The sequence below is a fragment of the Nycticebus coucang genome, chromosome X (assembly GCF_027406575.1).
Source record: "Nycticebus coucang isolate mNycCou1 chromosome X, mNycCou1.pri, whole genome shotgun sequence".
NCBI lineage: Eukaryota > Metazoa > Chordata > Mammalia > Primates > Lorisidae > Nycticebus > Nycticebus coucang.
This window is the reverse complement of record NC_069804.1, coordinates 7,046,455-7,068,827: the sequence shown is the minus strand read 5'-3', so window position 1 is coordinate 7,068,827 and position 22,373 is coordinate 7,046,455. Positions and strand designations below refer to the sequence as shown.

Below are 22,373 nucleotides of genomic sequence, written 5' to 3'. Positions count from 1 at the left end.
TGGTGACTCCAAGTGAAATATGCCTTCTAAGAAAATATTCTTTTTGTTTGGATTAACCATATTTTGCATATTTTTAGCCTGCCTGAGTCCCAGCTTACTTACCATATACAAGAGAGAAGAGAGTTGAAATAGAATCTTTTTTTTTTTTTTTGAGACAGAGTCTCACTTGGTCCCCCTGGCTAGAGTGCTGTGGCATCACAGCTCACAGCAATTTCAAACTCTTGGGCTCAAGTGATTCTCTTGGCTCAGTCTCTTGAGTAGCTGGGGCTACAGGCACCTGCCACCACACAGGTCTAATTTTTATAGGAACGGGGTCTCACTCTTGCTCAGGCTGGTCTAGAACTCCTGACCTCAAGCAGTCCACCTGCCTCGGCTTCCCAGAGTGCTAGGATTACAGGTGTGAGCCTCTGTACCTGGCTAAACTAGAATCTTTATCACTCTGGTAGTTCTCATGGTCTGGAATGTTCCTGAGAATCTTGTGTGGCCACGGTTGCCAAGGACTTTCGCGTGTTACTCACACACGTGACTGTGGCTAACTCTGTGATCCTGGACAGTCTCCAGAGTGATTTAGCCCTATCAGTGGACACTGAGATTCTTGCCCCAACTTTGATCTTTATCCTTTTCTCCTCAGATATGAGCAATCATTTTTTTAGGAAAGTTCTCCATTTCATGTTCATTTGCAGGATCTGGGCTGTTTCGTTGTCTCGGCTCTGTCCTTGAATATTATGGAATTCATTCTCTGTGTGACCTTCCTTCTGACACCCAGACTGGACGGAGCTTGGGTTGTTTTTCCTCTTCTGGTTTTTCCCTTTTCCATTAGAGAATAAAATGTCAGCAGGCAGAAAAAGTTACTCACATGTCACTGCTCAGCCCTTGGCTCTGGGATGGCTTGGAGTGGTTTCCCTAGGAATTCAGGGATGGAAAAAAGTTCATGCAGCAGGGACCCTGAAACCTTTTCCCTTGGAAAGTTCCTTGTATTATGAGACAATGACATGTCATTAACAAGTTACATTTGTCTTGTTTTCAGCAAGAAGATGGATTAAATGACCCTCAAAGGTCTTCTCTCATTTGTAATTATACAGTATCATCTGCGTCAGAAGTCTAGTTTACAAACATTTCGAGTGGTATTTGGAATCACATCTTGGGTCCTATTCCTTGTATTTAGAGAAGAGACATAGCCATATTCAAATAGATCCTGTCCCGTAGCAGGCGGAAACTGACAGAAATGCCTCTTGATGTGAATGCTTTGCACAGAAAACTGTTAACAGTGGAAAAGGTTTGCTCACGCGATTAACCATGAGGTCGAAATTCCAAAAGCTCTCAATGCATTTCGATACAACAGTACAGAAGATGGTTTTCAACCCCTTAGGAACAAAAGCACTTACTGCACCCTGCCTTTCTGGACAGGGCAAGTTTGCATCTGGACGTAGCTAAGAGATCTCACAAGTTGTCATTTTAACAATGTAATTTACTTTGAGTTAAAAATCTCTCTGGATCAATTTTCCTGTGTTCATGCATAAAATATCCTACAATAAAAGACAACAATAGTTAAGGAAAGAAAGACCTAAGAAGACTCCAAAACAGGGCTAGTTGTATTTCACTTAAAGTGTACTTTACCCAGCTGCAAATTTGTATCACGTCATATTCTTTCCAGACAGTTATAGGAAAGAATGTCATTAAGGGTTGGGCAAAGTTATCTAAAAACATTTTTTCTCTGTGGTCTTGCAGTTTTTTTTTTAAAACATTTCTATTGTTCCCTTCAGTTGCTCACCACACAGCTTTGTATTAAAGTTGCTTTGTAAAAGCGCAGGTGAAAAATAACAGCCAGAAACAAGTTGAAACAACATGGCGTTCTTCTTAGTGAACATCCTCGGAGAACATAATTCTTTTAGTTTTGGGAAAAGCCTGTCAACCTGAAGTGAGGTTGTAATAGACTCTAAACTAGTTTGCTTGATTGAGGAAGGGTTTGGGACTTGCAATAAGGTGTGGTCTTGGGCTACCATGGTCAACGGGCTTCTGCCTCCATCTTTCAGCACAGGACCCGCCATTCTTCCCTGTGACTGTTCCACCCTGACCCCTGAGTTAAATCCTCGGACTCCCTCATCCTTGTCAAGCCCTATGCCTCCTAGCTTTGCCCCTTTCCCCGACCTTGGCTTTTCCCCAAATCCTTCCAATGGGAGACAGCCCATTCCTTCATGCTTGAAGCATATGGAAAAGTGACACTTATCACAAGTTGATTTACTCATGAAGTGTATTGCAAGATTTTGAGGGTTGAGCTCAGCATGCTACTGGTGGCACTCTTAGGATCAGCCCCTGTGGAAGGGTGAAGGAGCTGTCAGCTGCCACCAACTCCACGGCCACCTTGCAGATCCCATAGCACACCTGGAGCTGGGAATGCTCTGAACTGAAAGGCGGTGGCCCTTTTGATCTCCAACATCAACGGACCTGGACTTGAGCTTAATGAAGTGCCTAGTTTTGGGCTGGGCAGTTCTCTTCAACTCAAGTAGTTTTAGGGCGAACAAAGTGGGTTTCCTCTGTGAGCTGTAAGATCTCAACATGCTCTGTCATCTGGAGGATTTGCATTTCAGTTATGGGATTTAGGGACTGGGTCGTACCCCAGGACAGTATCCACCACAGACAATACCTCTTTTATTTTGCACATAACATTTCTGCTCTTTGGGGGTTGATGAACTTCCCAACACTGGCACTGATAGTCAGCGCTGGCTCGACCACCTTAGACTCTGTGAACTCCACATTTCTGCTCTGAGTTCAGACATCTGTTTGAACTCCCCATTTGGTCTTTCCATTCCCTCCAACACCTGCTCTGCACCACAGACCCTCCTTCCATGATCCCGCAGCATCTGACAATCCACTGGCCTTGCCTTTGCCAAGGGGGCCTCAGAGTAAGAACAATCTGGGGCATTTATTAGCATGGCCTGCCCTACTTGAAGAAACACTTTTCCCTGGGACAGTGTTTCATTAGGTGAAACACATTAACTGCCACGTGAGTTATAATTAACTCACGCTAGTTTTGAGCCTGAAACCTTGAGAAGCATGTATAACTCACATGTCTCTTGATGTAAGGAAACACCTTGGCATCAAGGAAGAATTTTTTTTCTGGTGTGGCAGTCAATGTGCAAGGAACGTGTGAGTTATATATGGTTCACAAGGCCCTGCCTTCGAAATAAGGGTAAGTTAACTCTCATGGCAGTTCATGTGTTAATGTATAGATGCCAGGGACAGATCTAGGCCCTCAGAGTCATTCGCTGAGACCCATGTCTTTAGGTCCCTTCTCTGCCCCTGGGAGTTTGCAAGCACACTGTTACATCAGCGACCTTCCTCTTTTAGTTTTTTCCTCCCCTCCCCTCCCCCCTTCTCTCTCTTCCCCTCTCCTATCCTCACCGACCCTCCCTTTCTCTCCCCTCCCCTTCACTTCCTTCCCCCTTCTTCCCTTCCCTTCCTTTCCTTTCCCGTCCTTCTCTTTCCCTCCCCTCCCCTCCCTTTCCCTCCCCTCCCCTCCCCTCCCCTCCCATCCGTTTCCCTCCCCTCCCCTCCCTTCCCTTCCCTCCCCTCCCCTCCCTTCCCTTCCCTCCCCTCCCCTCTCCTCCCCTCCCTTCCCTTCCCTCCCCTCCCCTCGCCTCACCTCCGTTTCCCTCCCCTCCCCTCCCCTCCCCTCCGTTTCCCTCCCCTCCCTTCCCTTCCCTTCCCTCCCCTCCCTCCCCTCCCCTCCCCTCCGTTTCCCTCCCCTCCCTTCCCTTCCCTCCCCTCCCCTCCCCTCCGTTTCCCTCCCCTCCCCTCCGTTCCCTTCCCTCCCCTCCGTTTCCCTCCCCTCCCCTCCCCTCCACTCCGTTTCCCTCCCCTCCCCTCCGTTCCCTTCCCTCCCCTCCCCTCCCCTCCCTCCCCTCCACTCCCCTCCGTTTCCCTCCCCTCCCCTCCCTTCCCTTCCCTCCCCTTCCCTCCCCTCCCCTCCCTTCCCTCCCCTCCCCTCCGTTTTCCTCCCCTCCCCTCCCTTCCCTTCCCTCCCCTCCCCTCCGTGTCCCTCCCCTCCCCTCCCCTCCCCTCCGTTTTCCTCCCCTCCCCTCCCCTCCCCTTCCTTCCCTTCCCTTCCCTCCCCTCCCCTCCCCTCCCCTCCCTTCCCTTCCCTTCCCTCCCCTCCCCTCCCCTCCCTTCCCTTCCCTCCCCTCTCCTCCCCTCCGTTTCTCTCCCCTCCCCTCCCTTCCCTCCGTTTCCCTCCCCTCCCCTCCCTTCCCCTCCCCTCCCTTCCCTTCCCTTCCCTCCCCTCTGTCCTCTTCCTTACCCTCCTTTCCCTCCCCTTCCCTTCCCCTCCTCTTCTCTCCTCTCTTCTTTTTTCTTTTTGTTTTGGCCAGTAGCTTCATTTTCTTGCCTTTTGGCCACTTAACCCCTAGCTGTGATAGGTGCCTCCCTGGACGTGCAATGCTAGGCACTGCTAAGGAGAATTACGCCACCCTAGGGAATGGTGAGTCTGCGCATCCATAGTTCTCAGCCTCTGGTGAATACACTACCACCAGTCCTCCCAAGGGACAGTGGTCCCTGCTGTCCACTGGGAATTGGTTCCAGGTCCCCTAGATACCCAAATCAAAAGATGCTCACAGCCCTGATATAAAATGGCATAGTATTTGCAAATAACCTACGCACATCCTCCCTTATACTTTGAATCATCTCTACATTTCTTATACCTAATGAGATGTAAATGCTATTGCGTCATTTAAAGAATAATGACAGGCTCAGTGTCTATAGCATAGTCGTTACAGTGCCAGCCACATACACCCAGGCTGGCGGGTTTGAACCTAGCCCAGGCCAGCTAAACAACAATGACAACTGCAACAAAAAATAGCCGGGAGTTGTGGTGGGCACCTGTAGTCCCAGCTACTTGGGAGGCTGAGGCAAGAGAATCGCTTAAGCCCAAGAGTTTGAGGTTGCTGTGAGCTGTGATGCCGTGACACTCTATCGAGGGCGATATAGTGAGACTGTCTCAAATAATAATAATAATAATAAAACATGTTCAGTACAGACACAACCATCTGTTTCTTCCCCTGATACTTTTGATCCTCTGTGGGTTGAGCCCTCTCTTATGGCCATTCACATGTCAGTGGGAGCCCAGGTCCCAGGTCAGACGCTGCTGGTGATCCCTATGAAGATGGGGGGCCCACAGTTACATCACTCAGCATTGCCTCTGGGTCTCAGGAACCTCCCTTCTGTTTTGAGAACCCCCAAAGAGGCTGCCTGCCGTGCTCCAGACAATGGCTTCCCATCTATTTGGGCTGTAATAGTCTCAAACAGTGCAGAAGATTTCCTTTCCCTTTTTCCATATCAAAAAGCAAAACGTGCTTTGATATCAGTCATTAAAGGAGCCTTGAATTCCACGATCATGTCCAGAAACCCCATACATGATTTGCCCCTTTCTTAGTCACTTCACTTCCTGTCTACTATTTCTTCCTTTTCTCTCTTCCCAGGTTAGCTTTCTCCACAATATGCAGCACAAACTTATTATGAATGCTGAAGTTGGGGAAACTTCACTGTGAAGGGTAGATGGGGGGAACCTGTGGCCTGAAGGTGACATGTGATCTTCTAGGTCCTTGGGTGCAAATGATTTTCCCTTAAAAACAAATGGTTTGGTTTGTAAAACTTCCACACAGTCAAAAGGATGCCCTTAAGGACCTAGAAAGCCACAGGTGGCCTTAAGGCAGCAGGTTCCACTCCCCTGCATTACCTGGGGCAGGTGTGAGCAGCTAAAACTCCCCACCAGGGAGACTGAGCACCTTCCATAGGCTGCAGCAGGTGGTCCTTCTGACACAGTGCACTCAGAGGGTGGTTACGCCACTGCCCCAGCATCCGCTGGCTTTCTAGACAAGCAGGTATGGTGACAGGTGAGGGCGTCCTTAGGAGAATTCACACACACGGGAATTAGAAACTGGGGAGTCGTAGGGGCATGCCGGCGTTTACAGCCTGCTCTCATCCACACTGCCCCTCATCCTTGCCATGGAGGAGGAGCTGTGAGGAGGGACCAGACATTTCTTTATTTGTTAGATTTCCCAGAACAAAGCTTTACTCGTTCACGTTCTCATAAGTAGTCTGCTGCTGCTGCAGCCCTGAGTTTGTGATGATGAATCTTTTACCAAATTTTGATTATTACATTTAATGCTTTCTCTAAACCTACTTAAAGTTAGAATTATTGTTAGCACAAGTCATTTATTTCATCCCCAAATCTTCCTAGGTTTCACATGATTTTGCGCAGAAGCCACGATTTACCAGAAAATCCAAAGTTTGTCCAAATCAAATACATGAGAGACTTCTGGGTATCTTCATAACAGAAGAAAAAAAACACTTGTAATAATAAATGAAATTATGTAATGCCTTAATTTCAAACTAATAGAAAAATATTGTGTATTAAAATGAATCATTAAATTTTAACCTGTTATTATTTACAAAAACCCTTCTCACTTAGCATGGATGTGAAATTGTGGATTTCTATTAGATGGTTTCAGTTTTAAGTGCTCCGTTCTATGGCTGGATACTAGTTTGGTGTGTATTTGTGAAGCTGCAAACTGATCAGTCCCCCAACACCTGCTTCTGTTAAAGAAAATGGGTGCGATCTCTCCGTAATTCTCTTTCCACATGGTTGCATCTAGCTAACTCGTTTTCATTTATCTTTATTCTTCCCCCTGTGGGTTTCTTTGAGTGAATGATGTGTTTTCTTTACTTAAAGCTTTTGAAGAACTGTTTTTCCTGAAGGAAAAATCAAAAGGCTAGAAATGGGAAGACTTTGAAATGTCATTGAAATAATGGCTGGGTGCCGTGGATAGAACTTATATAAACTCTTTGAAAGTTGGCTTGACTAGCATTCATGTTTCATCTGGCTAAACCAATAAAATACAGGATGTAATTGTTATATAATTACAAAAGTCCCGCTGTCTAATCCTCCCTGGAGGTTACAATACTGACTCTGGAGACAAACGTGTTTCTAGCCCCCATGTACTTTCCCTCTTTATCTTTGTTGGCATTAAGCCAGAACAAGACTTTATTGCAAATATGGTATTTTATTTTTGTTGTCGTGGCTCACCTGGGGAAGGCTATGGTAATCTAAGAACGGTGCCTGCGGCTGGCTGTTGAAGTGTACTAGAGTCTTGTATTTTTTCATTTTGCTCTCCTACTGTGAGGGCATTACAGGTGAGCAACACGGGAGGACCAGGACTGTGCAAGGCACAGGCACACCTGGCCGGAACAAAGTGGCGAGAGGAAATTGGGGCTTTACCCTGGTGCTGTGAGGCAGGCTTTTCAGAAGTTGTTTGTAGAGATAAGTGGCGAGGTACGTGCTGACTGATGAAGGCAGAGGCACAGAGCGGCTGCAAAACCTTGGCATGGGGGAAATTATTTCAAGAAAAACAGGAAACCCCAAATCCAGAAAGGAACTAAGTAAGCACTTCGAGGGAAGATACACTTGTGCACCCCCGGGTATGTGCCTAGAAGAGCTCTTTGTGGAAAAACTCCATGAATAAATTCAAATGACAAAGGACATATCGAAAAAGTTTTGCGACAGACAAATGATGATTACACCTCATTGGTATTAATAGCTGCGGACATGGATGAGAACATGGTCAACAACGCTCAGCAGACGTGGTAAGAGACAGTGCTCACTGGGTCACAAATACAAACGGTCAGGCCCAGGGAATGAAGGCGAAAATACTGTGCCGTCCCCCACCCATCATAGAGGCGAACGCTTTGAACAATTGCTACCACCCCGGGGGGGAAACAAAAAGGAGGGCAAGGCAGCCCCTTGTTCATTGCAAATACTGCGTTTTAGCATTTGCAGTGCTAAATGCTTCTGAGTCTGACTAATGAGATGGAATCACTTGAGAACAGGGCGATTTTAAACCCAGGATTACTGTCCCACTCCTAAGGCAATAATAATGGCAAATGACAATATAATCGCAGGCATGATAACAATAGATTTTTTACGATGTCTAACTCTGTGCCAAACATTTTACTACATACTTTACGTGGATTATCTTTCTAATCTTCCCAGGCACCCTCTGACCTGCTGTCTTCACTAATAAACAACAGCTCATTCTAGTCATGACAGTCTTTCATGATTTCTTCCTATGGCCCCACATATTTCTTTATGATGTCAGAGCTTTTCATTGAATGATTGAAAGTGGGAAATTTTGCTTGAAGTGCAAATGCCTTGATTGAGGTAAAGAAAATGTGAAGAGTCCAACAGACAGGCTCTGTGATCAATTGATGGATGTGTGTGAGCCGATAGGTTGGGGCAAGCTGAGTTTCAGGAAAGGAGGGACGTCCTTGAGGGGTAGGGCGGGGGTCTGAACCTGGCAAGCTGAGTCTGGGCAGTGGAGATGGTGCTGGCTGTGTTCTTTGGGTTTCTGTTCTTGAAATTTGGCCTTTCTACCTGTGGTCAACCAGAACAAGGGGAAGCTCATCAGGGGGTAAAAATCACAGGCTTGTCAGGACTCTAATCCTCTTCCTTTTTTTTTTTTTTTGAGACAGAGTCTCACTCTGTGGCTCTGGGTAGAGTGCTGTGGCATCATCACAGCTCACAGCAACCTCAAACTCTTAGGCTTGAGCAATCCTCTTGCCTCAGCCTCCTGAGTAACTGGGACTATAGGTGTGGGCTCCAACACTCTGTTGGTTTTTCTATTTTTACTAGAGAAGAGGTCTAACTCTTCCTCAGGCTGGTCTGGAAATCCTGAGCTCAAGTGATCCACCCATCTCAGCCTCTCAGAGTGCTAGGATTACAGGCATGAGCCATTAAGCCTGGTCTTCCTATTTTTTTTTTTATTAACCCTCTGACATTTATTAAATACAAAGTTCTCTTTCCAGAGATAAGTTAAAATCCCTTGAAATCTGCTTTCTACCAGTGTACCCTTTCCCGCTCCTGTTGTCTGCTGCAAACCACGTCTGATCGCTGCTTGCTGAACGGACGATGTTTAGGAATACCCAGGCCTATTTTTATTCTTTTCCCAAGATTATAAATCCAGAAATTATTTCAAAATTGAGCACCAGCTGGTCACAGTGGCTCACGTCTGTCTTGCTAGCCCTCTGTAACCCAAGCCGCCGTGTTGGGCAAATTGCTTGAGCTTAGGAGTTCAAGATCAGAGCAAAAGCGAGACCCTTAGAAAGAGACCAAAAATAGAAAAATTAGCTGGGCATTGTGGCAGATGCCTGTAGTCTCAGCTACTTGGGAAGCTGAAGCAAGAGGATGGCTTGTGCCCAAGAGTTAGAGGTTGCTGTGAGCTAAGCTGACCCCACGTCACTCAACCCTAAGATGAGAAAGCACTCTGGGAGGCTGAGGAGGATAGATTGCCTGAGCTCATGGGTTCAAGACCAGCCTGACCAAGAGCAGGACCCTGTCTCTAAAAATAGCCAGGCATTGTGAGCACCTGTAGTCCCAGCTACTGGGGAGGCTGAGGCAAGAGAATCTCTTGAGCCCAAGAGTTGGAGTTTGCTGTGAGCTATGATACCACGGCATTCTACTGAGGGCAACAAAATGCAACTCTGTCTCAAAATAAATAAATAAATAAATAATAAAGCAAACCCGAGCATCCATCCTACTCCTTTAACTGTTGTTTTACCTATTGTATTGGTTTCCATTGGGTTTAGTTCCTGGTTTCTTGACCTGCGATATTTTACTTGGTTTCTCTGACAACAGGGTTTTCAACTATAGAATGGACAGGTGACATTTATGTCATTACATGGGGTGATAATGTGGGGTGAATATGTAAAACACTAATGCTAGTGCCCATCGTGTAGATGTGGTCAGTAGATTAATAAAAATAGTAATAGTTGGAGGTATGTCAGTGTGTTAGTGATATTTTGTTACCCAACAATTTGGGGGCAGGCAACTGTTGCTACTTCTGCTTTTGAAGCCCCTGTCTTGCAGAGCCGGGGCGAATGCCATCTCTGACCCCACCAGGAGCTGCTCATGTTGCTAATGTGATATAGACAGGAAGGAGGAAACGTGAGGTCCCATCTCCAGGACCACACTCCCCTTGGGAAGCCAGGACGTAGAGAAAAGAAAATACACCCTATGACAGGAGAAAGTGCTCCAAATTCCCCAGAGGTGGCAGGATCCGGGGGCATTGAGGCCCTTGTGTCCTCCAGAGAAGAGGTCCTGCCCATCTGCCCAGGAAACAGAAGTATCTGGGACGGAAGGAGGAGGACAGTGCCCATGTTGAGATTTCCAGGCCAAGGAGCAGCACTTGCTGACCTGACTCGAGGAGGCTGCACATGTTCAAACCGTGACTATGGGGAGCAAAGCCGCCAGGAATTGGCCTTGACCCAGGGTGCAAGATCTGAGTTTGTCCACGTCACCCCTGGGTCTCTTTACAAGGCACCTCCCTCACTGGGAGATGCATGTGGCCCTCAAGCTGGGGCCAGGAGGCCCTCGGACACATGCGGTCCTCAGAAGTACAGGCAGGAGCCAACTTGGCCCTGGGTAGGCAGGGCGTGCCCTTCGCAGGGGATATGGAGAGAGCCCATCACGTGGGAAGTCCTCCACCGGTGGCCGGTCCCTGTGCCTGGCTTCCACATTCGGCACTTCCCATGTCTGACCCCTGATCCCATTCAGAGACATGCCTCAGTCTGCCTGACCTCACCACCCATCCATTGTCGCCAGGCCAATGACTCCTTTACACAGTGCTGGTTTTATAAAGTAGCAGACATTGTCCTTTATTTCCTGTACCTTTTCTGACACCGCGTTGTCTGGTACGCAAGCCATGCCTGTTATTTCTCCAGCTTTGGCCTCTGCCCAACCTGGTTATTTCTCTAACCAGCTAACCAGCTGCTCCTAACCAGCTGCTCCTGTAAGCCCCCAGCTTCAGTCCTCACTTGTCGGAGGGAGATGTGGGGTCCATGGAGCTCAGTAGGTGGTGGTGGGGGGGGGGGAGGCTGACACCAGATTGGCTAAAACCCCAGGGATGTGTAAGAATCACTTAGGAGTTTAGGCTGTCATGACAGTTAAGACTCTGTGCCCGGGGCTTCATAGCTAGTGTGGGACAGAGACATCTTAGGCTGAAGATCTTCTCATGGAAGGGGAAGATGTCTAATCCCACACAGCTGAGATGTATTTAATGGTTTTCAGGATCTTACTATAACTAAGGCATATAATTATTGAGAAAGGGACATATGAAGGTATATTACTGGGGGTGGGTGGGTGACATGTGGCATGTCCACACAATGGAATGAAAACGAATGAAGTTCTGATACATCCCACAGTACAGAAGAAGGAAAACGGCGGTAACATTTAGCCTCACGTCAGCATCCTGCTTAGTGGAAGAAGCCAGGTGTACCTAGTGTGATTCCATTTCTATGAACTGTCTAGAATGGGCAGAAACACAAAGACGGGTAGTTTAGTAGTCGGCAGGATGAGGCAACGAGGGGCAGGTGACGGTGGGAGTGGCTGTCAGGGCTACGGCTTCTTTATTGGTGACGGTCACATAGTCTTCTGAATATGCTCCCAACCATTGAATTGTACAGTTTCAATGAATTTTACAGGATGCAAATGATATCTCCATAAACTTTTCATAAAAATATATTTTTTAAAGATATAGTATTGGTTCCATTTTCTTTTCTCATATCTACCCATGCTGGGAGTCTTCAGATTAAACGTTGCTTAGAAGGGCAAACCCAGGAAGTGGAGGACTCGGTCTCATCTCGACCTTCGCACCGCAGAGACCGGGAGGTCACAGCATCCTAAGCATCCGTCCCCTCGTTTCTACCAGTTTGACCTATGACTCCAGCCCAGTGCAATGTGACTTAAAAAACTACAACCAAACTAAAGGCCGTGCCCAAAATTGTTGTGATGTGGGATGAGAGGTTCTCAGGCAGAAATTCTAAAGTTCGTGATAAGAAATCGTAGTCCAAACACTTGCTGTATCTTGTGTGTCTGTGCTGTTTCATGTCATTGACCCAGTGACCTGAGGCTTGACCTATTGCTTTCATGCTTGTTTTGAAGATGGGCAAACTGAGGCATGTGGCTCTTAAATCCTTGTCCATGGTGATGCATTTAGTGAAAGGCAAAGCAAAGGCATTCCAAGTCCAAACTCCCAAGCCCAAACTCTTACTATTGTAAATTGATTAAAATCAAAAGTGTGCACTACCTAATTTGTAAATGCATTAAAACTGCTACTATGGACCAGACACCTTGCGCCCACTCTCTTGCTGGCCTGAATTTCATCGCTCAGCACACTATGAAAGTTGTCTTACACTTTTCCCTTTCAGAAACCTTGGAATCTTCATTATTTTATGTCTTCATTTATATTGTGAAGTCGATGAAATAGGACTTCCATTAGAAATGTTAAGGGAGAGGGAAACTCCTATCTAAAGGAGAGGGAAATTCATGTTTGCAAGATTGGTCCCTTGCTAAAATACAACATTTAACAATTATACACGTGAATTATCATTTATAAAAATTCTAAGTGTTTGTGTGTGCAGTTTTCTATTAGAAGATTATTGAATGCATCACCAATATATATGTGTTTTCTTTTTATAGAACAATGGTTCCCTGGTTTGGTGTCAGAATCACAAGCAATGTTCTAAGGTAAGTTTCTTTCAACTGTATTAATGACGTTAAAAAAACCTTTAATTTTATAGTTACTGTAGAGAAGTTGCAAACACAGCACAGAGAAACAATATGTATCCAACCTGCACCCATGGTTACACTTTGAGTAATTGCTGAATAGTATCAAAAGCACGAAATTGACATTGGTGCAATATATGTGTATCATTTTATGACACTTTATCATGTGTAGAGTCAGTTTCTGTAGCTACCACTGCCACCAGGATACATGTGTGACCAGTTGTATGTCATCCTTTATTTTTCTCTTTGGTAATTTTGTGATTAAAAAATCAAACATAAAATGCCCAAGGATTTAACGCTTTCTAGCTACACTAAGTGACTTTGTGTGTATTTAGGTTTGCTTGTAGGAACTGCTGGTAAAATCATTTGATTCTTTATTTAAATGGTCTTCTTTTCACTTTTGAGTCTTCCTTGCTGCACACGAGCATAGTGTGAACTTTGTCACGATGTTCTTTCCTGTGTTTAGGGGACTGCATTTCTTACCTCAGTCCCCAAACATCAATCTTTTTCTTTTGTACACATGTAGATACGTGTCTATTTTGTACATGTGTATATACACTCTTACTCCAGTCCAAAAAGTAGGTTTTATAATCAGATTATACGAAGGAGTAAAGTTACAAAGTCTGCTAAAAATATTGGAGCAACTTTGGGATCACGATAGTATATTTGTTAAGGTTTATTTCATGAGCACTAAGTTCAGCTCTAAAATTGAAATACTCTTTTGTTTCATAATCACAATTGAACTTAAAGAATATATAATAATATTGAAAGAGTATACTTACGAAGAACATTATTATTTTGAAAGGTCTTTCAAACACATAAAATTAATGATTGTAGAATAACATTCCTGAACCAAAAGCCTTGTTACAGTAATGTGTTCTAACAACCGGGCACACAGTGTGTGCTTTAACACATGTGAATGCCGTTTAAAAGTAGAGCAGAATTCTTAGAGGGATGTGAAAGGATTGGGGGAAGATAAGCCTTTCTCACTCCCGACTCTCTAGACCTTGGGTGGAAATGAAGTGTCTGCTTACAGTCTGTGTCCTCTTTTTGTGTAATAGCCTAAGCATTTGCTCTGATAAGACATTTCCCAGTATCCATTATATTTATTGTTCTTCAACTGAAATTTGGGGTAACTTGTTTATGTCACCACTGCACACAGCGCTGAGTGCCATGGGTTGACTAATGTTCCTAAGTGTCGTTTCTTTCCAGTTTGGTTGGGTGTTACGTGAATGATCACTTGCTGTGTCACTATTACCTTTTATTGAAGTACCCCCTTTCTGTACATCCCACCAAGAAATAAGTTAGCTTTTATAGACTTAAAAGGAATTTGCATGGAAGAGATTCATTTGAACTATTTTTTAAATTATTGCAATGAAAGAAATGTGTACCACCAGGGACCACAGATGGCTAAACCATAGTCTGAGATTGAGCGATCAAGGCTGGCACAAGAGACTTTGAATTTTACAAATAAAGAAATCAGTCCCATTTGTCTGAGAGCAAGAATGAGTCAGTAAGTCCCAGCCGACCCCAGCAGAAACTCTGGAATGTATAACAAAGCGGACAGAAGTTTAAAGGTGGTCTCAGTAACTTCGGATTTCCGGGAAGGAACCTTACATACTAATCGGAGTTTATCTCCTTTGGGTGTCATCACGACCGGATAGCTGTGCAGAAAGTCACAGTCTGCATTTCTACGGGGATTCTTGCAGTATTGTGTAGATTTTCCTCTTAATCCTTAGGTTAATAAGGTTAACGATGAGCCAGAGTAACTCCATTTCACAGATGGGAATGTTCAGGCCTGAACATATTGGATAATGCCTCTGGAACCACTTTGCGGCTCAGCAGAGGTGCCCTTAGGCCCGCATCACTGTCCCCCAAATTGTGTTACCTACGGATCAACAACGTTAAAAACCATTTCAAACAGAGTGCTGGGACAGGGTGAGAAGGCGCAGAAGTAAGGCGCACAATTTTCTGATTATGTATCTTAAAAGATAAGATAATGTTGGCTGGAAAGCATACCCTGGTCGTTTCTGGTGACCATCGCAAAGCCTGTGGTCTCCACCTGCAGAATCCCTCCGGGCCACATCCTGTCTGGCTCCCCTTCCTGTCTCCTGTCTGCCGTCCTCTCCTGCTTAGATGAGTCCAAGAGCTTCCCGAGGGTCTCCTGGCTTCTACTCCAGCAGCAAAGAGTCAAATGTCCGCATGGTTGCTGGAATGATCCTTTACAAATATAAGCAGAATCCACTGTCCACATTAAACCCTAGGATACGTTATATTTCCAGCTTCTTCTGGCTAAAATCCCGAGTCTATCCTCAGTCTTCCTGGCGCCTAGTCTGCCTGTGGTCTCTTCCCAGCCTTGCCTCTGCCCACTCTGCCCTTTTTTGCTTTTCCCAGAGAGACCCCCAGCTCTTCCTCCGGCCTCATAGGCACCTCAGCACCACTGCCTTCCCGGACCACCCTCCACACACCTGGGCACCTCCTTGTTCACACCTGACGCAGCCTGACGTGTCATCACCGTGTCATCACCGTGTCCCTGTCATCTGCCAGGGTCTCCACCAGAAAAGAGGCTTCATGTAGACTCAGAGTCCGGCCTCTTTCCTCACTGGCACATAATCCACGGTCCAGACTGGTGTTTGGCGAATTGTAGCTGCTCAATAGATATTTATAATAAATGAATGTAACCCCTTTCTTACCTTTTTCTCCCTAAAATTACCTCTTGATTGCATTCTGTGTGTATGACTTAGCATGCTTATTTGCTATTTATTGAGAAAACCTGTGCTTTTTTTCTTTATGAAATTCGATCATATCAATTGAGTCATTTTCGTCACTCCCAACTAAAAGATGAGGGGCCAGTGGGAAGAAGCCTTCAGAGCACATGACGTTGCTCCAGAAATACAATTTTCTGCGAGCCTGGCTGCTGGAACCACCTACTGGAACCTGGAACCAGTTTTACCTTGTAGCTAGTCAAACCACCTGCTGTGATGCTAAGACTAGTTTCACCCAATCAGAGCTTGTCAGCGCCCTCAAATCTTACTAGTGCCAATGGACTTTCTTTCATTATAATACATAACATTTCTCTGCCACCTCTGGTATATGGGGCTGGCGCCCTACTCCTTGAGCCACAGGTGCCGCCCAACATTTCTCCTTCTTAATAAAACCTCTAACCTGTTCTTTATTCTTCAGACACTCTGAGGAATTCCAATTCTTCCTTCCCAAATAAAACACGTTCCATTTGGAGGTTCCTGTCTGTGTTTTATTTGACGTAAACAGCCTGCTGGGTTCAACGTGAGAGAATGAGCACTGTGAACTCGGGGGCCTTTAGTCCCTAAACAGGGCAGGAGAGTGATCTGCTGTCCAGCACAGGCCTGGGCCAGCGGTTCTCAACTGAAGGCGATTTTGCTACTACAGGAACACTTGGCAATGACTGGAGACATTTTTGGTTGTCATGAATGGGGGTGGGGAGTTACTGGCACTGGTGGGTGGAGGCCACTCATGCTGATAAACAGCCTGTCCTTCCTGGGACAGCACTTCCCAGGACAAAGTATTATCTATCTTCAAATGTCAACAGTGCCAAGATTAAAGAACCCTGGTCTGTGCATTTGGGGAATTATAGAAAGAAATTAAAATGCAGTCTCATTCTCATCAGGCGTACCTTATTACATGAAAGTAAATGGATGTGTAAGTTACTAAGGTCAAGGTCTGTGCCCAACCCTGCCTAAATGGCTTGCTCCATTTAGTAATTCTGGTTTTCATCATGACCTCTCTAGCATTGGTGAGATAGGAGAAGCTGCTCTTTGCCTCCTAATCCAGCCTCTCCACTTCTCTGCTAATCAAAACCAAATTCCTCACCTGAGCACATTGCCACCTAGAGCTGAAATCTATAGTTCCCCACTCTCCCTTGCTGCTAACTATGGCCACCTGACTAATTTTTGCCCATTAAATGCAAGTGGGATTATTGTCAATAACTCTGAAGATACATCTCTAAAGGGAACTGGTTTAGCTGTGAAATAGATTCCTTTGCTCTTCCTCCTTTCTCTCCTCTGCTTCTTAGAGTGCATGACAATGGCTGGAGCCTCAGCAGCTATCTTGCACCATGAGGTATTTTTGAGGTTGGAAGCCAGTCTGAGAATAACCAATAAAAAGTATAGGAGGAGCCTGGGTTTTTGATACCATGGAGCCCCCACACCAGCCTTGCACTAGTCACGTATGTACATGTGGGAAGGAAATAACTTTCTGTTCTGGGTTAGTTACTATCATTTTATATTTCCTTCATTATATGAAGATGAACTTGCACTTTGGTGAACCTTCTCTTGATCTAAACTTGGCATGAATATCTTAATTTAACTGATGCTCGGGAAAGTTGGGTGACTTTCTCACACAGTCACTAATATGTACAATGCCAAAGATGGGGTTTGAATGGCGTTCTGACTGAATCAGAAGCCAGTGATTTTCCCTTTGTCTATGCCACACCTATTAAGTGTTCTAGAGAGATAATAACGATTATGAACAATCTCCTGCCCAATTTAGTGGTCGATTCTCTTGGAGCTCAGGTTTTTTTCCTGAGTCACACTTACGGCTGTTGGGAATAGTTCCTGACAAAATGTGGCCTGATTATAGCGAATGAACTGTTTTCCCTTTTTTTTCACTTTTATGTCCTGATTGATTATCCAGTGGGAAGTCAAGAACACAGCAGATGCCTGGAGAGATGGATCCCTTAGAAATCCCCCCATTAGGTGATTTTTTTTTTTTCATGTTAAGAGGACAGTTAACTCATAAGAATGTGGTTTGCCGGTGTGTGTGGGGGGGTAGTCCAAAATAAACTGCCTGTAAAATTGACATCTAAGGTGAGTTTCAATCTACTGAAGGCCAAACCTGTTAAAACTATACCAAATATATCAACAAATCATGCTTCTAGAATAAAGTACTTTTAGTACTTCAATTTCAGTAGTAAATAATAACAATATCATTTATTTCTAATCGAAAAGTAAATATGCCTTGGCATAAAAAAGAATGCATTCCTCAGCTGGGTGGATGTCTCTCACACCTGTAATCTTAACACTCTGGGAGGCCACAGTGGGAGAATCTCTTGAGCTCAGGAGATTGAGACCAGCCTGAGCAAAGATGAGAAAATCTCACTGAAAACAGGAAAATCAGCTGGGCATCGTGGTGGCCACTGCAGGCCCAGCTTCTCAGGAGGCTGAGACAGGAGGATTGCTTGAGCCCAGAAGTTTGAGTTTGCTGTGAGCGAGGCTGACACAATGGCCCTCTAGCCTGGGTGACAGAGTGAGACGCTATCTCAAAAACAAACAAACAAACAAACAAAAAAAATGTATTTTTCTATTTTACCTAAATAATCTTTCTAATCAATTTTTATCTTAATTTTATATTTTAGCCCAAGCCTTCCTAAATACTTTTTGGGATGAAATATTACTATAATACTATAAAAGACTAATAAAATGTAATATACTTTCATTCCAATAATACTTTTTTTTTTTTTTTTTTTGTAGAGACAGAGTCTCACTGTACCGCCCTCGGGTAGAGTGCCGTGGTGTCACACGGCTCACAGCAACCTCTAACTCTTGGGCTTACGCGATTCTCTTGCCTCAGCTTCCCGAGCAGCTGGGACTACAGGCGCCCGCCACAACGCCTGGCTATTTATTTGTTGCAGTTTGGCCGGGGCTGGGCTTGAACCCGCCACCCTCGGCATATGGGGCCGGCACCCTACTCACTGAGCCACAGGCGCCGCCCCCAATAATACTTTTAAGTTTCAACAGTGTGCGATATCTTAAGGACCTATTGAACCTTTCTCTTTAATAGTAAATTACTCTATACCAAATATGCCCAGTTGAGTGTCTGTGCACCTTTGGTGTTTGTCTCTACTTTTCCCTTTGCGGACCCTCAGTTCTACCCCAGTTCTAAGTCTTTGTGGTCCTCCAGCAGTAGCTGGTGTGCGAGGGACTCATCTCTAGCAGGTTCTGCTCACTGTGTGTTTGGCGTTCAAGTTCATAACTTATATGGTTCTCACTTGGGTAGAATTATCTGACAAAGAGAGAAATGTTTGGCTCGGTCCCAGATGCATGGGTCTGAGGGCAACAGCGTGCGTTAGGTGGGTCACAGTACGGAAACTGGATGACTCGGGCAACTGGAGAGACGGATAATAAAGCTAAAGAGACTTTGGGAATGCTCCAGTGTAATTTTTCACTTATAATTCAGGACCCCAAAGCCTTAAGCAATGATCTGTTCATCCAGAGACAGCCTCCACTTCAGAGGAAGTGGTTTATTTTTAGATTCCTCTTTCCATTCATTGTACATAATTTCGTTAAAGACCAGCTTAGAAATTCTGGAGCATTGACTAGAGAGTTGAATGGATGGGAAAAATACCCTGGTATTTCATCACAGTGCGGAAGTCAATATATGTTAATGAGCTGGGTCAATGTGCCTCTTTCTTTATGTTTGTTTCTCATGGAGGAATAAAACTGTCCTCTCTACTTATCCTATGTCCACGGCTTAAGCTTCTATAACAACACATAAATTAGCAAGAGAAAGACATAAACACTTATTTAATAGGTGACAGGTGACACAGGACCCTTCATAAAGAAAGGGTTCCATCTGTGTGTGTTTATGCTGGTTTGATGGTGAGTGGTTACTCAAGATGAGCAGGGCCAAGGGCATGTGGCAGTGGCAGCGACATACTAAGCCAGGGAAACTGGGCCAGGCCTGCTTGTTCAGATTCTCCATCTTTGGAGATAAGCGCACCTCTCACCCAAGGGTCTTGTGACCTGCTTCAGGGGAGAAGTGTGAATGTGCGTGTTGGGGAAGCGGTCCAGGAGAATTTGCCGCTTCTGCTATTTTTAAACGTGCAAGGTGGCATAGTTTGGAGTAGTGTGTACTGAACCCCATCACCCTTTCCGATGTAACTCTGCATCAGTGCTCTAGACTGGTCTGCAAAAGATTCCTGTAAAGATCACATAGTGAATATTTTCATCTTTGACGCCCAGAAGGTCTTTCTTGCAACTGCTGAGCTCTGCTGCTGTAGCGATAGAAGATATCCGTTTGCGGACAAAAATGAGCGGCTCTGTCTCAACGGAACTTTGTTTATGGACCCTGAAATTTAAATTTCATGTAATTTTCACAGGATAAAATTTCATTTATTTCTTGCAACCCTTTGTAAACATGAGAACCTTTCTTAGCTCACTGAACAAAAACAAGTGACAAGCTAGATTTGGCCTGTCACTGTCATGTGTCAGTTTCTGCTCTAGGCCACTCCATGACCAAAACAAAGCAATAAAATTGCATTCCTTTATCAAGTCAAAGAAGTATCTTAAGGTATTCAAGCTCAGACAAAAGTGGACAATTTCCAGTGTGGTTTATAGCGCATGTGTGGTCATCTTATAGGGATTGGTTGAAAGAATGGATAGTAAACAACAGTTCAAAAAAACTTCAGATAAATAAATTACAATTAATTTTTGAAAACGCAATGTTAAAATGCAATTATCAGAGTTAGGAAAAACTGTGACAGACTTCAAAATGGGCAAAGGAAAAGATTAGTTTCCTTTCTGTTGCACTTTTTAAGGTCCTGGCCCCTATTCATTATCTGGGAAGTATTGCCTGCTCTGTGAATGGTACCAAGTTGATAATACTTCAGACAATTCTTACCCAGGCAAATGCACCTGAGTTGTGTCTAGTGCAATATACTTGATGCTTCCTTCACGAATAGACCATCTTTCATCTGCACAGGGTACAAAAAATGTCTATACACTTTAGCAAAGAAAAAAACTATATTAAATTTGTAATACTACACACTAATAACAAAAGATGAATGAGTACAAGTCATGTTGAATACCTCCTATAATTGCAGAAGTCCAATGTGGCTTCAGTATTACAAATTGAATACAGTTGTTTTCCTTTCTTAAAATATGCATACATTTTTGTGGCACCCTCCGTATTTCTAAATCTGTTCTAGCACTGGCAATCCTTATTGTCTCCATCTGTTTATCTATCAACTTCTCTATCAATCTATCTAGAGCAGTTTACTATGGTTCTATCAATCTCTCTGTGAATGTATCATCTGTCTACATCTATCTCTCCACTGAATTTTCCCTTTGAACAGAATGTCACATGTGACTATTTCATGAGCTAAATACAATCACGGACACTCTTACCTTTGCTGAATAAAATCGTGAACACCTTTCCATCTTCCATTTGGGTGAGCGTCATGTCTTCACTTTAGGAAAGATTTCTCCTTTGACATTAGGCTCAGAGTCACCTTTCCAAACCTTGCGTCTCCCAGTGGCATTCTTGGTGACACTCACCTCCCCAGGGGAGTCGCGGTGTTCATTCTCATCTGCTGGGTGCTATAACTCATTCCCTTGACTTGACTTCTCCATTTGGTTTTGAGGGTCAGTGTTGAAAAGTAGTAATTTAGGGCGGACTCTGGGTGTTTCGGCTGCTGCTTTCATCTCGGTGGGAGCTCCGTTGTTGAGCACTGCAACTCCTGTGATCTTCCTGGTGTGTTCAGGACCAAGTTTAGAGGTGAGGAAGATTGGTTTTGCTTCTGTGAAGATCTGGATGGCTCCTTTTGGCATCTGGGAAATTTATTGATTGGATGAGGGTCAGACCTCTGAAACACATCTGAATGTGACTGTTGAAATTTTTGTTTTGTGTTAGATGAGTCCTATGATTTATGGAGTAATGACTGTAAATCCATAAGGCCCAAAGGAAACATTTCTTGGGGGCAGCATGAAAGCTCAGTCATGCCTGGAAGTGCACTGTGTACCAAACTTGAACATTTTATTTCTTTGCAATTCTAATAAACAACAGATTATTTCAGATGTTTAATACCCTTTAGATCTATTGTAATAGCAACTGAGATTTGTATGCTGTCTCCTGACTTTATAGATGATACATTTCCATGACAAAGTTGCTGCACACCAAGCATCTCTTGTACAGCTTACTAATCTCTTTTTGGAGCAACCATGAGTTTCACAGCCAAAGTCACCCTTAACAATGACTATCAGCAGAAATATGGGCTTGTGGTACTCAAACTGTTCAAATGGGTTATAAATAATTCCCCTTTGTGATGATACCAATGTTACTATTTCCACAAGTAAAGATCATGTCTTTATTTCTTAGGTAAAAATAAATATGGTGTGATAAAAAGGGTATAAGAGATGAGAGAAATATTCTATTATTTCCTTAATAAAATTTGTATGAAATATCTGCAAAAAGAAATGGTGTGTGCGCAAAGTTTCAGCTCCTGTTCTTAAAAAAAAATCTGTACATAAATATTTTATTCATGTGATTAATAAAAATCGCTGAAGACAAATTTGTCTGATTGCTGTATAAGATCATGCGAAATAATGGCATAGTTCTCTGCATCCCAATGGCCCATGTGTTAGCCTCAGTCTCTTGTGCTTACTGAGAAAGGAAGTCTCTTTTAACGGAATTGGCAAGGTTGACAATCAAGTTAGGGCTGGCTGTGTGACATCATTGACAGGTGTCCTACGAAAATGGTGCTGTGCGAGAATATTGCAGCAGTGGACATCACCGCTGATGTACAGGCAGGAATGGAAAGGAAAAGTGGGAATACACAACAGACTAAAAAAAAAAAAAGTGGGAATATACAACAGACTAAAAAAAAAAAAAAAGAACTTACAAGTGGGGTGGCTAAATATATACCTAGCTTCAAAGCACCATTTTGTAAATGTTAAGGAAATAGTCCTGACATTTGTGAGGAACTGTGGAAGGCCTCCAGCAGGGT

At 44.4% G+C, this 22,373-nt stretch overlaps 1 protein-coding gene across 2 annotated transcripts in view; it reads left to right on the top strand.

The window, feature by feature from the left end:
• ANOS1 (anosmin 1) overlaps positions 1 to 22,373 on the top strand; it is a 165,023-nt gene that overhangs the window by 22,964 nt on the left and 119,686 nt on the right. For both annotated transcript variants that reach the window (XM_053579480.1, XM_053579481.1), the window contains exon 2: positions 12,527 to 12,574. In XM_053579480.1, coding sequence (XP_053435455.1) covers positions 12,527 to 12,574 — 48 coding nt within the window. The remainder of the gene's footprint in view (positions 1 to 12,526; positions 12,575 to 22,373) is intronic.